General features: G+C 42.9%; 1 protein-coding gene across 4 annotated transcripts in view; it reads right to left on the reverse strand.

Moving 5' to 3' along the window:
• Positions 1-16,590, reverse strand: part of Cacna1d (calcium voltage-gated channel subunit alpha1 D) — a 303,221-nt gene that overhangs the window by 144,801 nt on the left and 141,830 nt on the right. For all 4 annotated transcript variants that reach the window (XM_051140971.1, XM_051140957.1, XM_051140975.1 and 1 more), the window contains exon 4: positions 9,948-10,087. In XM_051140971.1, the coding sequence (XP_050996928.1) occupies positions 9,948-10,087 (140 nt within the window). The remainder of the gene's footprint in view (positions 1-9,947; positions 10,088-16,590) is intronic.

The following is a 16,590-nucleotide window of genomic DNA, read 5'->3' on the forward strand; positions in this document are numbered from 1 at the left end:
AACAATGTGAATCACAGATGCCAAGAAGGTGTGGTGTGCAAAGGCTTAAAGAGCTACCTAAGGGAAGGCATTATGAAATGTGAGCGATGTTGTATCTGGCAGTGAGGACAAGTTCTCTCCGACTCTCAGAAGGTTTTCCGGATAATGCTATTTTCGGACAATCTGCTCACTTGACAGTTACTTTTGCTTTTTTAAAACAAATATTTACTCTTTGGAATGGTTGCTCTTTTTTTTTTTTTTTTTTTTTTTTAAGAGTAAATATAAATTTTCCCGTTGCAAATAGCATCAACTCTAGCCAATCAGATTGTGGGTATAATTGGCCCAGCAACAAAGAAAAGGTTTCTAAATTTTAATTAGCAGCCAAAGCAGAAATTCTGCCCCCTCCTTGACAGGCCTCTGGGTCACCAAGACACTGGGTACATAAAACGCAGGGTGGTCTGATTGTGGGCCTGATTAGGCACAGCTCTGTCACTCCAGGGCTTTTATAGATACTCTGTTGTTTTAATAACAGAACAGTAATTAGTAAGGACCCAGGACATGAGCTACATCTCCACCTCTGCAAAGCTTCTGACAAGAGCTGGCCTGAGTTCTGACTGGGGAAGCAGATCAAGGTTATGGCAGGTTATTATGTTGGCTTTTTTAAATGGCTGTAAACTCCTGCAGCAAAGCCAGCATTAAAAGTCTCTCCCCCAAAAACCAAGTTCACAGCTTCAGAGAAACAAAGTAAAAGGAAGAAGGAAAAAACCTCAAACTCTGCAAATGTGGAAGCCACAGGAATTTTCAACCCAGAGTTAGGAAAGCAACTTCTGCAGATGGTGACTGAAATGCAGCTCTCAAGCACGGGGTGACTGAGGACTGCTCACAAGCACTGAAGCTTTGCAGTGTAGCCCACCCAGGCACTTCATCCCCCATTCTTCAGCACTGTCCTCGAAAACAGGCGAATAATATCTCTGCCACTTCAAAAGCACCAGAATTGGAAGATGGCCTCCGCTTGAAGTTGGTATGGGCTGTGATGCCTCTTCTACGGGGCTCAGTTTCCCTCTCAGTGAAATGAGAGGACTTAAATAAGGACTTCAGATTCTACAGTCTATTTCTCTCCCAGTCCCACCAATAATAAGGGTGATGGTGGTGGTGGTGATGATGATGATGATACATCACCATGGTCCTTAGCGCCTGAAGAGATATGGACAGGAGAAGGAAGCAGCAGTATAAGATGCTAGGTTGTCATTAAAGAGGAGAAAAGGCCACGCCCAACTGGCCGAGGCCAGGTGCAGCAGAATGGGGACACAACACCCTTCTTCACAAAAGCTTAAGTGACAAGCTTGCATGCCTAAGAACCTGAAGGGGTGGGGAAGGGTTGATGCAGACCAAGTTCTACTTTAAAGGAAGCACCTCCAGGAAGGCCCGTGGTCCTCGTGTGCCCGCAGTCCTGAGAGCTACACGCCACGTTCTTAATGTCTCTTTTAGTGGGAATACTGACGGAAATAACAGGCCCCCCTGGACTCAGAATGGAAAACTCACGGGATGGAGAAACGGACTATAGACGGGAGCGTCAGTGAGTGGGATTCCACTCAAGCGAAGGCGTCATGGCTGATCATTCTCTTTTTTATGATTTTTCTTCTGCTCTTGCCATAACCAACCACAATTTAGTAAGAATTTTACTTTGTGGTTTTTTTTCATGGTGGTAGGGAGTGGGTTAATATTTTAGATAATTATCTAAGGTAAGGTGTTTTTTTTTTTCTCTAAGATTTATTGTTATTTTGTGTGCATTGGTGTCTTGCTTACATGTATGTCTGTACTGGTGCAAGATCCCTTGGAACTGGGGCCACAGACAGTTGTGAGCTGCCATGTGGGTGCTGGGAATTGAACCCAGGTCCTCTGGGAGAGCAGAGTGCTCCTAACCACTGAGCCACCTCTCCAGCCCCAATCTGTGAGCTTGTTATACTAACAAGAAATACCATTGACTAGCCCTACCTTGTTATGTTTTTTTTTTCACAACGTCACCACAGTTTGTTTATTCTACATATGAGAAATGCATCTGTTTAAAGTCTTAAGTTAGCTGAGTTATGACAAACATGTAAGGAAACGCATCAACCCCTGTCAGCACAGAGGAGCCCACCATCTCCAGCAGCGCTCCAGGTCGCCTGCGGTGCCACCCTCCCTGGATGTGGCTACCACAGATGGGCTGGCTACTTATCTCCGCAGGCATTTTCTTTTTCTAGGGACTATATAAGGAACCATCTGGTATGCTTTTTTGGTTGTCATATTTTTTCAGATTCATCCAAGTTGTTACATTTATTAGTTTCTTTTATTGTTAAGTAAAATGTTTAATTAAATAAACCTGCCCTCATGCTTTTTTTTATCAATGTACTTGGCTCTGTAGACGCTATTTTCAGCTTTCCTCTATTTTGAAGAAAGTCTTTCTGTGGACATGTGTTTTCATTTCCTCGGATGAATACCAGAAAAGTAGTCATATGGTCACATGTCGCATGGCAAGTGTTTTCAATCCTGGAAGGAAGTGGGGAAAATCTTTCTAAGTGGTTTTATCACTTCCAGCTTTAGAAAGTGGGGCATGAGAGGTTCAATTATTCCACATGTTGGCTACCGCCGGCGTCTTTGCTCTCTTCATACCCAGTAGTTCCAGTAGGCACAAAGTGCTGTTACTGTGCTTTTAACCCGCATTACAAACAATGTTCAGAGTCCTGCTGGATAGCCACATATTTTTTAAAATGCAGATCTATCCAGATACTCATTCTGCACTGTGCCAGTTTCTCCAATAGTTCTTTATACACATGAAATGTATATATATGACCGAGGAATGTCTTTCTTCTATTTTCTTTTCCTATGTGAACTGCTTTTTTTTTTCCCATTTTTTTCACATTGGTTTTTGAAGAAAAGTTTTAAATTTTGATAAAGTTTATTTTTTTCATTGTCTCTTTGATGGGTGCTACTTTCTGCCTCTCATGTCCCAGGCTGCCCTTGAACTTACTGCACCTTGATTGATTTTTAAGCCTCCTCCACTTATGTGGGAATTTTAAAAAAAGAAAACGTAGTACATTTTTTAATTTAATTTTATTTTTTGGTTTTTCAAGACAGGGTTTCTCTGTGTAGTCTTGGCTATCCTAGATTCATTTTGTAGACCAGGCTGCCCTTGAACTCACAGCGATCTGCCTGCCTCTGCCTCCCGAGTGCTGAGATTAAAGGTATGTGCCACCACATCTGGCTTTATGTGGGAATTTTAAGAGTTTACCACCAGTACTTATGTGTTAGAAATCTTTGCCTGCTTAGGAATCAAAGTTTTCTTTAGTATTTTCTCTGTGAAGTTTTTTAGTTTTAAATGGTAAATATGTCTGTGGTCTGTGGGAAGGCAACATTTACACAAGGTATGAGGTAAGAATACCCTTTCATATTGATGAACAGTTGTTTCAACACTGTTTACTGGAAACAGTTTCCTCATGCCATTGACTTATCAAGGCATCTTTTTCTAAAATCAATGGATAGCATGCACACGGGTCTATTTCTAGATGGCCCTATTTGATTCCATTGATCTTTATGTCAACTCCTACAATCAATATTACACTATCTTGACTCCAACAACATTAAAGAAAGCCATAAGCTCAGGCTCCTGCTTTGTTCTTAAAGATTTGTTTGGCCAGCTCTCTAACTTCCATACAGATGCTAGCAAAATCTTGTCAGTTTCCCCAAAGCCTGCTAGTATTTAGATTAGGATTCAATCTATACCTTGATTTGGGAAGAACTGGAAACCTAAGATTATTGAATTTTCCAATACACAAGCACAGTACCCCAATCTTTCCTCAGATCTTCTTTGATTTTTTCCCACAAAGACTTGGCCATTTTAGTGAGCTATCTGTATTTTATAGTTTTGGTGCCACTGTAAATAGTAACACTTAAATTTTTTTTGTTTTTAAATTGCCCATAGCTAATATATAGAAGGTCCTATGATTTTTATAGTGACTTTTTATCCAGAAACATTGTTAGGTTCACTCAGAAAACTTGATTCTCTATGATTTCAGCCTTAAATTCACTAATATTTATTTTATGGCCCAGAATATTAACTCTTGATGAAATTTTCATATGCATGTGAAAAGAATGTGTATTCTGCTCTCATTGATGCAAAGTCCTTTGAGAAGGTTAAGGTGATCGGTGGTATTGGTAAGGTCTCCACATCTACAGGACCTAGCCACTCCGCACAGAGGTCTGGGGCACACAGCTGTAATGGTACATTTGTCGGTACATCTGTTGGCACATCTGTCAGTACATCTGTTGGCACATCTGTCAGTACATCTGTTGGCACATCTGTCAGTACATCTGTTGGCACATCTGTCAGTACATCTGTTGGCACATCATCTGTTGGTACATCTGTCAGTATACCTGTCAGTATACCTGTCAGTACATCTGTCGGTACATCTGTCGGTACATCTGTCAGTACATCTGTCGGTACATATGTCAGTATACCTGTCAGTACATCTGTCAGTACATCTGTCAGTACATCTGTTGGTACATCTGTCAGTACATCTGTCGGTACATCTGTCAGTACATCTGTCAGTACATCTGTTGGTACATCTGTCAGTACATCTGTCGGTACATCATCTGTCGGTACATCTGTCAGTACATCTGTCGGTACATCTGTCAGTACATCATCTGTCGGTACATCTGTCAGTACATCTGTCAGTACATCTGTCGGTACATCATCTGTCAGTACATCTGTCAGTACATCTGTTGGTACATCTGTCAGTACATCTGTCAGTACATCTGTCAGTACATCTGTCGGTACATCATCTGTCAGTACATCATCTGTTGGTACATCTGTCGGTACACCTGTCGGTACATCATCTGTCGGTACATCTGTTGGTACATCTGTCGGTACATCTGTCGGTACATCATCTGTCAGTACATCTGTTGGCACATCATCTGTTGGTACATCTGTCAGTACACCTGTCGGTACATCATCTGTCGGTACATCTGTCGGTACATCTGTCGGTACATCTGTCGGTACATCTGTCGGTACATCATCTGTCAGTACATCTGTCGGTACATCTGTCAGTACATCTGTCGGTACATCATCTGTTGGTACATCTGTCTTCTCTTTCTTCAGTTCTAACAGTATTTGCTCAAATACTTTGAAGCTCTGTTACTAGATATTTGAACAATGAGGATTCTTATATCATCTCAATAAATAAACGTTATGGTTATGGAACGTCTCTCTTTGTATGCCTGGTAACTACTTTTTCTATAGTCTGCTTTGTTGGATATTGACATAACCCCTCTACCTGCTTTTTCTATCTGTTTAGTCACAAATTATTTGTCTTTGCATTAAAGAAGGTTAAAAAGAGACCTTAGAGGGGCTGGAGAGATGGCTCAGAGGTTAAGAGCACCGATTGCTCTTCCAGAGGTCCTGAGTTCAATTCCCAGCAACCACATGGTGGCTCATAACCATCTATGATGTAACCTGATGCCCTCTTCTGGCCTGAGGTGTACATATAGACCACTGTATAAATAATCAATAAATCTTAAAAAAAAAAAAAAAGAGACCTTAGAAAGTTGAGTCTTATTTTTTATAAATGGCAATCTGACAAACTCAGGGTATACATTAGGGCTGCGCTGGGTCAAACCTTCTGTCTTGTTACTTGTTTTCTGTTTACTTTGGTTTTCTCCTTCTCTATGTTTCCCTGGGCTGACTTGTTTGTTCTCGTGCGTCTCTCTACTACAGTCAGTCTCCACTGTTGTCTTAATAGTAATAACTAAGGCTCTGCATTTCTAGGGGCTCGTGTAGGCATAGTGCCAAGAGGGCATCGTCTGCGAAGGGAAAGAGAGCAGATACTTTAGGATTTTCAGACCTCAGGATCTCTGGAGTCACGAGTAAACTTTGTCATTAAACATCAGGTAGAACAAACAGCCACACATATAAGTATAGCTGGGTTACAACAAAGCCTTACTTGCTAAAGCAGATGTCAAAATGCTTAGCTGATGTGGAGCAATGGGCTTCGTCTAGAGATGTCTCCAGGCTCTTGGGTAGAAGGTGGATAGTCTGTCAATCTGGTTTCCAGAACTTGCAGTCTACACTTTTAACTGTTTGTGCTCTAACTTCTCATCCTAGTACTGTGCACACCTGACAATAGCCCACAATGACATCTCTGTCCTCTGTGCCACTGTAAGATGCGCTGCTGCCACCAAAAGCACAATACATTGGTTTTTTGGTTTTAGAGACAGGGTTTCTCTGTGTAGCCTTGGCTGTCCTGTACTCACTCTGTAGACCAGGCTGGCCTCGAACTCACAGCAATCCACCTGCCTCTGCCTCTCCCCTGCTGACATTAGAGGCATGAGCCACTGAATATGGCTGCACACAATACACTGTTTGTTTTGTTTTAGACAATTACCTTTAAGGGGATTTTAAAATGAGAATAAGTATCTTCAAGTTTATCCCATCTAGAATTTGCCATTTCTTTTTTTTTTTATTTAATATAATTTATTCACATTACATCTTGATTGTTATCCCCTCCCTCCCTCTTCCACCCAACCTTCATTTCTGATGTCATTTTTCTTCAGCCTGAAAAGCTGTCTTAGCATTTTTCGAGGTGCAAGTCATGAAGTCTCAACTTTGGTTTGTCTAAAAAAGTTTCCATTTTGACTTGGGTTTTGGAAGGATGAGAACTCTGAGCTAACATTCCCTAACACTCTGGGTTGTGTCTGTTGTCTACAGGCTTGTACAGATGTTGAAAGGTCTGAGATACCTCTTTTTCCGTTTTCAGATTCTCTTTACCATTTATTTATTTAAGCATTTTTTTCCTGTGCCTGTGATACACCTTTCTCTGGGTTTTTTGATAAAGCTTTGCTAAGAATTTTGAACTTCTGAGTTCATTTTCCATCATATCTGAATTATTTAGAACCATTACCTCAGGGACTTTTCTCGCTCTTCCTTTTAAAAAAGATTGCTGGCGTATTTATTATGCATGAGTGTATATGTGCTTCTACATGTTTTATGTGTAGTGTGTGTGTGTGTGTGTGTGCGTGTGTGTGTGTGTGTGTGTGTGTGTGTGTGTGTGTGTGTAGGTATTCACAGACCCCAGAAGACGACATGGGTCTCCTGGATCTGGAACTACAGACGCTTGTGAGCTGTCATGTGGGTTCTGGGAACCCAGGTCCTCTGTGAGAGCAGACAGTGCTCTTAGCTGTTGAGCCATTCCTCCAGCCTCTAAGACTCCAAATACACACGTGTTAGAACATTTAATAATTCACAAGTTAGTGAGGCGGTGTTTATTCTCCTTAATTATTATTGCTACATCTTCAAGTTTCCTGATATGTTTGCCTTTGGTATTGCCTGATACGCTGGTGAACCAATCTAGGGACCTTTTCATTTCAGATGTACTTTCCAGTTCTTGAAGTTCCATGAGTTTCTTTTATTATTCCATTGTTCCCCATTGTAGTCATATATTACCTTTAAGTCCACAAACACATTCATGGCTGCTGTTTTAAAACCTTATAAAGTCCCTTGCCATTATCTCTGTAATTTCTGGGTCTGTTTCTATTCATAGACTTTCCTCCTGTTAGGGATCACACTTCTTTGTATATCTAGTACTGCCTGACTTCAGGTAAGGCACTTAGAATGATCACCTAAGGATTTAGATCTTGATTTTCCTTTGAGAAGTCTTGTTTCATTTTATGGGGCAATTAAGTTACTTGCTTATCAGTTCTCTCTCCTTCAGGCTCCTCAAAGTTTCAAAGAGTCTTTATGCTAGAGCAAGGATAGTAGAGTTTTTCTGTACAAGGCTGGAGAGTAAATATTTTAAGGCTTTATAGACTAGAATCCTCAACCCAGAGGTGTCAACAAATGAGTGCTGCTATGTTACAATAAAACTTTATTTATAAAAATAGGTGGTGGGGCAGATGGGCTAGAATTTGGTCCCCTGGACATGGGTTGCCAAGCTCTAGTCTAGTTCTAGGTTAATTCCACTACTAGTGGCTCTTCCGGGGTTTTTGCTGATAGTCCACAGTGTTCAGTGCAGTAACTTAGTCTGGGGATTTGGATCCCAAACACTCTTCAGTCTTAAGCAAACTGGTTGTTATTTATTTTACAGTTCTTGTGTCCTGTCTTTCTCTGTTCCCTAACAATCTTCTTTTCTTGGCCTCGTGGAATATAGCTTAGTTTCAACCCAAACTCCAGGGGCCTCAAGCACATGCACAGATCTCTCTCTATTGCTCTCTGGCTCTCTCCCTCCCCACTGTAAGTTTCTCAGGTTTCCTGAGGTTTTATCCCCTAAACTTGGTAAGATCACCATATTGGCTTGGTCCCCTGTCCCTGTGCTGTTCTGTTGTGGGCAGAATGTTCCAGAAAAAAAAAAAAAAAAAAGCCAAGGTGATCACAGCCTGAGGACAAAAGAAACAAAGCTAAGGGTTCCCATTCTCTAGTCTAATAAAAATCCAGTGGCAGGAAAAGGCACAACAGGATTATGACAGAACTGAGAGACATCTGAGGCTCCAGCTTGCCACTCCCTGACAGGTGTGCCAAATAAGAAGAGGCATCTGCCATCATGCCTATCTGCCACCGATTCCTTTGAGATGCATCACCTCTGCAACATAGACTTAGGTGCCAATGTACAACAGGAGGCTTTTATAAAAGCTAACCTTTCCCCTCTAAGTCTAACCATCCGACAGGCCACTACTCTGGGCCCCATTTTCACTTCCTAGGGTAAAAGAACATCCCCAAATTTAAGCTGCTCTCCTAACAGGGAGGAAAAGTAATCTCTAATGAAAAACCAGAGGACTCATGATACAAACAGATACTCCAAATGATAACCCAGAGTGTTCAATACAAAAGGCAACTGAATAGAGCCACGGATATGAAAGCATAGGGTGGCTTTAAAAGCTCTCTCAAAACTGGAGACATGTCATCAATGAAGTACTTGCCGCTCTTGCAGTAGATCTGGGGTTGATTCCCAGCTCCCACACAGTGGCTCAAAACTGTGTGTTATTCCAGTTTGAGGGACAGGACACCCTTTTCTGGATCCCATTGGCACTAGACGTGCATGCAGTACACAGATATATATTCAGATGAAATACTAATACATATAAAGTAGAAATAAATTAATCTTTTTAGTGTTCTCTTGATGGAATGAAGCCTAATTTTAGGAGAAAGTTATACAACAGCTGGGGTAAGAAGCCCCAAAGCAGGGCTATATCCTGTCTTCCCTGGTGGATATTTGCTTCAAAGACCTGATTCCTGTTTCTTCTGCTGGCAACATTTCAGGGAGTAGAAGGAATAGGACAGCACAGGCCTCTATTTTTTAATTCTAACATTTTTTTAACTAAAGCTAGCAGCATCTTCTTCTTACACAACATGGTTTTGAAAGAACACCTGCTTCTCTGCATTTTCTAGTTTATTTTACCATATGCCAAATACGCGACATTGTTCAGATGCATGTTTTGTTATTTAAAATGGGAAAGTAGCATACCAGAGTTTCTTCCACAAGTCAGCATAAAAAAACATAATAGTTTCACTGAAAGGATATTAAACCACAGAGTACCTCGCAGCTAGGAAGGCTTTGTCATATGATACACATGTTTTTAACTAGCAGGGTGCTAAGTTTTAGGAGCTGCATCTCCTTGACTCCACCCACCAGCAAGGCAGGTCTATTTGTGGAAAGTCAAGGCCCTGTGAGGTGAATCATCTCTCATTAGCAGCTGAGACTTCCTCCAACAGCATGTCACTGACTTCCCCAAGCACAGCATTAGTCATGAGCCATCTTCACACCTGGCTCTGCCCAGGGACTGACAGCAGCCCTGCCAACATTAAAGGAACTCCTAAAAGGTCTTGGTGCCATCACCCACAAAAGGACAGCCATCTTCCCCAAGAAGGCTGTGCTCCCCTTACCTCCCAGCCACACCTCCACTTTCCAGATAAACGTTTCCCCAAAGCAGGAGGGACTTACCCTACTATTACTATAACAAAATCCAGTAAATTCCATCCATTCCTAACATAAGCATTAGGATGCAGCAACAGTCCATACGCTATAATCTTCAGAAATGTCTCCACTGTAAAAATAATCAGGAAGGCATATTCTACTTTTTCCTGTAAAGAGAAACAAATGCACCAAGCAGGGAAGGGGGGGGGGCGAAGAAAAAGAAACAATGATTAGAATCAACAGCTTAGAGATAGAAGCACTTCCCCCTACAATTTCCCCATGAGAAGAACTACAGCCACTACCCTGCACCTGGGCCGGGAAAACATTTTAATTTTAATGCTGAATTTCTCATAAGCAGCTAAGTGCTAAACACTATCATTCCAGGCTGCATTATTGCATTTTGCCACCTGCCCTGCGGCATGCGCAATGAGCCTGCCTAGGACACAGCGGACATGTTTTCTACTTGCACACATTTGCACAACACAGCATGTTTCCCCCGAGATTGCCAGTCTAGGCCCAGAAAAGCACAAGGATGAAACAAACATTTCAAGGATGGCTTTAAACAGAACGCCCTCTGGAAGAACAGAGACGTGACAAGCTTTGCCCTTAGTGTTTCTTGGGTTTTCTTCTGACATCTCAAGTTAAAGCCAGCTTTGGCACTGCAAGGCAAGGTCACCTTGGACAAGCACCTATTTTGCTCTGGAACTCAGATCCCGAAGACACTACCTAATGACTGGCATGCCTCCTCCCCCTGTCTGGCACCGACGATGGACCCCCAAGCAGCCTCCTGGGGATACAGTTCTGTCTCCATCTTTGACCCCATGGCTGTTCCCCTCTGATCACCACATACTCCTGTAGCACGGCCTGGTGGCTAGAACCTCTCCAACTCCAACCCAAGGATCCCACAAGCAGACAAGGATACCTCAATCAACAGGTCTAAACACATAGGCTCCTTCTATAAATGTTTTCTTTATACAGCTCCAATTTTACAAGCAACCCAGATAGACAGGGCCACCTATAACCAACCAGCATTCTCTGGCTTCAGTCTACCCAACAACAACAACAACAAAACCCAGCATCAACTATGAGAAGTTTTTTCTGTGGGCTCTAGAGTCCTCTGCTGCTATCACCCTTATGGCCCCAGCCTCTAGAATCAAGCACTTCACTCGTAAACATGCCCATTACAGAAGGCTCCAATGAATAATACGACTCAGGGAAGAGTGAGCTCTTCCTCCATATTACAGGCACCACGGAAGGAACTAGGATTAGAAAAACATCCCAACCCTGGCCCCAGTTGTGAATACTGTGGTCTGGAGTGTGACATGGGAGTTTCAAGTGTGTACACAGAGAACCTCTAAAAATCACAAGGGTTTGCAGGAGAGCACTTTTCCACCTGTGCCAGAACCGAAGAAGACCTTAGCCACAGCTCCTCTGCCCTTCCTTTTCCAAGGTCACACAAGAGAAGGCAGACGCTGCTGTTACATGTGACCACTATTGTAGACATGCATTTATAAGTGCAAATTTATGCTTTCTAAAGGAAATGCTTCTGGATAGGAACTTCTTATTTTGGAAATCATCTATTAAAATATTCATTTCAGGATGATTCCTACAGACCTTCCTAAAAATGGTACATATCTATGCGCTTATGCACTTGCTTGCAGTAGATGCAGCAGTCTTCTGCATTTCTATGGAAATGTCTAAGCTACCCCTAGGCTGCAGGCCTCTGCAGCCAAACAGCTGCCTCCTGTCTCGGGCTGCCCCAGGACAGAACTTTCTCACAGCTTGTCACCAGCATCTTCCCTCTGGGTCACTAGGGCACTATCTGATTGCAGACTGTGCATCCAGAACAGTGGCCACCATTTTGACTCTCCACTGGTTATATCAAAGCCAACTGATCAGCTTTGCATTCCCTAGCCCTAGCCCTAGACCATTCTTGGCTTGTAGCATGCTCCCGGCGTGCGCATGTGCGTGCGTGCATGAATGCATGCATGTGTGTGTATGTGTGTGTGTGCGTGGGCGCGCGCGCGTGCACATGTGCATGTGTGTTGAGTGTGCCTCTCCTCCCACTGTGTGGATTCAGGGGGTTGAATTCAGGTCATGAGTCTTGGCAGCGAGCATCCTCACCCACTGAGCCACCTAGCCAGCCCTGGCCCTTACCATTTCCAAGCCTGCCCTCCAGTTCTCCCTGGATCCTTGGAACACTGTCACAGAAGTCGAAAAACTCTCTTTTCAGTTAGACAGAATCAGTATGTTTGTTTATGATTTTAAAGCCCTAACTCATACCCAATTCCTACCCATTTATGCCTCTTAGGTACATTCTTGGCTGGCTCATCCTGTGTGCCCCTCCCCTAACCTTCTGGTCCTCCTCCCCACTCCTGCCCCTTACTCCCCTCACACAGCCATGTCCTCTAGGCTAAGCAGTCCTGAGCATGCTCCAGAGTAGCACATGTGTATGACCATGACCCCACCAGGCCACACGCAGACCTGCAGGCTGCTGCTCTGTTTGCCACCCAGATTCCTTATCCCCTCCTTGCCATATCCTGAGAGGATGTCGTCACTGGAATGTAAGGACACACCACACAGCACCCCCCCACACACACACACACACAATACAATAAATATAGTGAGGGCCACAAATAAAATAAATACAGAAATACTGTGAGGGCCAAGGTTTGACTCTGCACTGGGAGACAGAAGGAACATAAACTCTGAAAACTCAAGGGGAAAAAAATGTGTCTTTAACCAGAGGCCAAAATCTCTAAAAATCCCCACCTGCTGTCCTCCAAGCATGTCTACCACCAAATGTACATTGTCAATATGTCATCCAGATTCCTAGTTCTAAGAGAACAAGACAATCTAAAAACAGCACTGACTTGAAAATTCCTCTTCCCTTTCATCCTCCTTGCTTTATTTACTAGGCCAGACAGGAAATAGTTCCGGCTGCCATGCCATCAATATTCATAGCAGTTACATCCCTATGTCAAGAGAGCACCATACTTCAGAACTGAAAAAAGGGCAGAGAACATAGAGTACACCTACCAAACAAGCTGTGTTCCCCTCTGCCTTTTATTTATAAGTGATTATGCCACAATAATATGAGGGCCATTAGTATGACTGAATGGTTAACTCTTTTATAACCATCCTTTCTTCTCCTCACCCTCTCTTTTAAAGATGTTGGTTCCTCTTCCCAAAATCTTTAGTGAATTACTTGATGGAATGAGTTATAAGAGATAGAAAATTGCTATAATACGGTTCTTCGTTAAAGGGATTTTGCCAAATACCAAACAAGCAAGCACAACCTGGTGGTAGACCAACTGGCCTACAAGCCAGTGACATCCAGTGCTCAATTCTGACATTACGAAAGACTCCTAAGAGACAATAAATTGAGTGTTGTTGTTGTTATTATTATTATTACTATTATTATTACAAAACAACAATTGAGGAAGAGTAACAGTTACCTGCTTCAAGAAAGAAAGTGAATTTGAAAAAGAAGATAGGAAGAAAGCCAGGCAACACAGGAAAGAGTCTGGAGGCCAAGAGGCCAAAGTGACCTACAGCGCAGAGGCACAGAAGTTTGTAGCAGAGAGAGCGGCGAGCACCAAATACAGAGCCACAGCAAGGAAGAAACAGGGGGAAGCTGGGGAGGCAGAGGCGAGAACCCACCAGACTTTGAACAAACTAACCCTTCTTCACAAAGTGCAGGCCAAGGCTGCATCAGGAAAGCAACCCCTGCCCAGTTCACCAGGAAGACTGATTAATTAAAACCCCCTCTATCTGGCAAGTATAGCCAGGCCTACATGACTCAGCCAGTCCCAGCAGGGGTTTCTGCTCTCTGACAGAGGTCCTGAGTAGGCAGTGCTGGTCAGACTGTCCTTTAGAAAGACATCACCTGAAACTACTATATGTAAGACCAAGCTTCCTGTGAGACTATACCAGAGAAATAAAGGCTCAAATCTAGTTCTTCCTTGTAAGATGGGGGTGAGGGTTTCTAGTGGGCGCATGTGTGTACAGGTGCAGGTGTAAATGCACACACATGTGGAGGACACAGATCAACCTCAATTGCCATTCTTCCTCAAGAGCTGTCCGCCTTGGTTTGTGGTTTGCCTGGAGCATATCAATTGAGCTTGCCACCCACGGAGCATCAGGGAGCCAGCTATCTACCTACCCACTGCCAGGACCACAAGCGCTTGCCAATGTGCCCAGACTTTTCACATGGGTTCCAGGGATCCAACTCAAGGGTGTTCCTGTTTACACAGCAAGCACCTGGCCCACTAGCCATTTCCCCAGCCCTCAAATCCAGCTCTGGAACTTGGTTTATCATCTTAGACAGCAGATTGTTAACGCTGGGACAGACCCTAAGTCAATATTTTTCTGAACTGATTTCCAGTCTTTAAACCACTTAACCCCACAGAGGTCTTTAGGACACCAGAACTGTCACCCCACAGGGACTGGGAGATGCTGGAATACTTGGTCCTCTTCTCCAGGACTCTTGTGCTGTGCACTGTGGCATCAATATACATCCATCTGTCTATGCATGCATCCATCCCCAGCTGGTTCTTCCTTAGCAAAGCTCAGCATCTGACCTCAGAGCCCCCAGCTGGCTGGCTGACAGGTCTACAGAAGCAGATAACAGCCAACCACATTCACTTCTTGGCTTTGCTCATCCATGTACATGGCCCATGTCTTTGAGAAGATTTCCCTGGCTTGTAAGAAGATGATTTAGTCATTTCTTTGTATGCCCAGCCAGTGCCCTTGCACTCCTCAGCTCTCTCTTTCCAATCATCATTCCTTCCTGTCTTTGTAACTCTAGTACCTACCACTGCACATACCATAAAAAAACAAAAAACAAAAAACAAAAAAAACCAAAAAAACCCTCACAGGTTCTATTAGAAAAACAGTGAAGGAAAAAAGGTGAAAAATAAAGTAATAAAACCAGACATAAAGAAAACTAAAAAAATTACAACTACTTGTGATCCTAGTATATGTAATAAGGAAAAAATGTACCTAAGTTATTATAAATTCTTTCTACGACAAGTCTGAAGTAAAACAGTCCAATTGCTGAAATAAAGGCTACTTTCATCTTACCTTGTGGTAGTGTAAATAAGAATGACCCATATGGCCCAGGGGGTCTGCTCAGACTATGGCACTAACCAAGCACAATACAATAGTAAACATCGAGCCCCTACCCTGATCTGCTCAATGGACAGGACATTCTCCACAGTTATGTGGAGAGCAGGGACTGACTCTGATATGAACTCTGGTGCCCCATATTTGACCACCTCTCCTTGGTGGGGAGGCCTGATGGCACTCAAAGAAAGAATAAGCAGGCTACCAAGATGAGACTTGATAGCCTATGACCATATAGTGGGGGAGGAGATCTCCCTCAGTCTTAGACCTAGGGGAGAGGAATAGGGTGAAGGCGGGAGGGAGGGAGGAATGGGAGAATACAAGTGATGGGATAACAGTTAAGTTGTAATCTGAATAAATTAATTAAATAAAAATAAAAAAGAATGGCCTATATATTTAAATGCTTAGTCACCAAGGAGTGGCAGTATTTAAAAGGATTAGAAGGATTTGGAGGTGTGGCCTTGTTAGAGGAAATGTGCTGCTGGGTGTGGGTGTGGGTGTGCAGTGGGCTTTGAGGTTTCAAAAGCCCACACCAGGCCCAGTGTTCATATTCTCCCTCTCTCTCTCTCTCTCTCTCTCTCTCTCTCTCTCTCTCTCTCTCTCTCACTAAGGATCAGGTCATAGCTCTCACCATGATGATGATAGACTAAACGTCTTAATCTGTAAGCAATCCTCCAAGTAAATGTTCTCTCTAATAAGAACTGACTTGATCATGGTGTCTCTTCATAGCAATGGGACAGTGACTAAGAAATATCTATCTGGTCCTCAAATTTCATCCTATCTCCAGCCAAGGGGTAAAGTCAGCCTGTATCTCTACCTTACAGTTGGTCTCTCAACTTTTCTACTTCCCATCTATGAGAACACTCTACTCTGCACCATGGCCAGCCTGTGTTCTCTCTCTCTCTCTCTCTCTCTCTCTCTCTCTCTCTCTCTCTCTCTCTCTCTCTCTCTCTCTCACACACACACACACACACACACACACACACACACGCACACACAATGTCATCCTGTTTTTATGCTCTTTGCCCAATGTGCTTCACTGAACCCAATGTTCCTATCTCCAAATATAAAAATTTTCCTCTTCAGAATCATGCTATAGCTTGGTGATACATGGATAAAAAACAAGCCCTATGTAGTTGTGTGGGTTAAAAAAAGAAGCATAGAGCATATAGCTATCCTATTTGCTTTCTCTAAGCCTGGACTTAGCCACTGATTCATGCCATGAATGCCCTTGGGCCACATCTGTTCCTTTTTTCTATATTTTTCCACTCCGTTTTCAACAGAAAAATTTGACCTATCCTTCAAGTCTTGACTTAAATAATGCTTTCTCAGCAAAACTTTTATTTACTTCCCAGACAAAACTAGAACCCACTGTTCTATCTTACCATAGTCAATTAGAATTCGTACTCCTAATTCATTAAAAAGTTACCTCTCTACTAAAAACTCTAGGAATAAACCTACACATACACAACCAACTAATCTTTGAAAAAAGTGTCTACAACACACAATAGAGAAAGGACAGCGTCTTCAATAAAAGGTCCTG

The sequence above is a fragment of the Acomys russatus genome, chromosome 3 (genome assembly GCF_903995435.1).
Source record: "Acomys russatus chromosome 3, mAcoRus1.1, whole genome shotgun sequence".
NCBI lineage: Eukaryota > Metazoa > Chordata > Mammalia > Rodentia > Muridae > Acomys > Acomys russatus.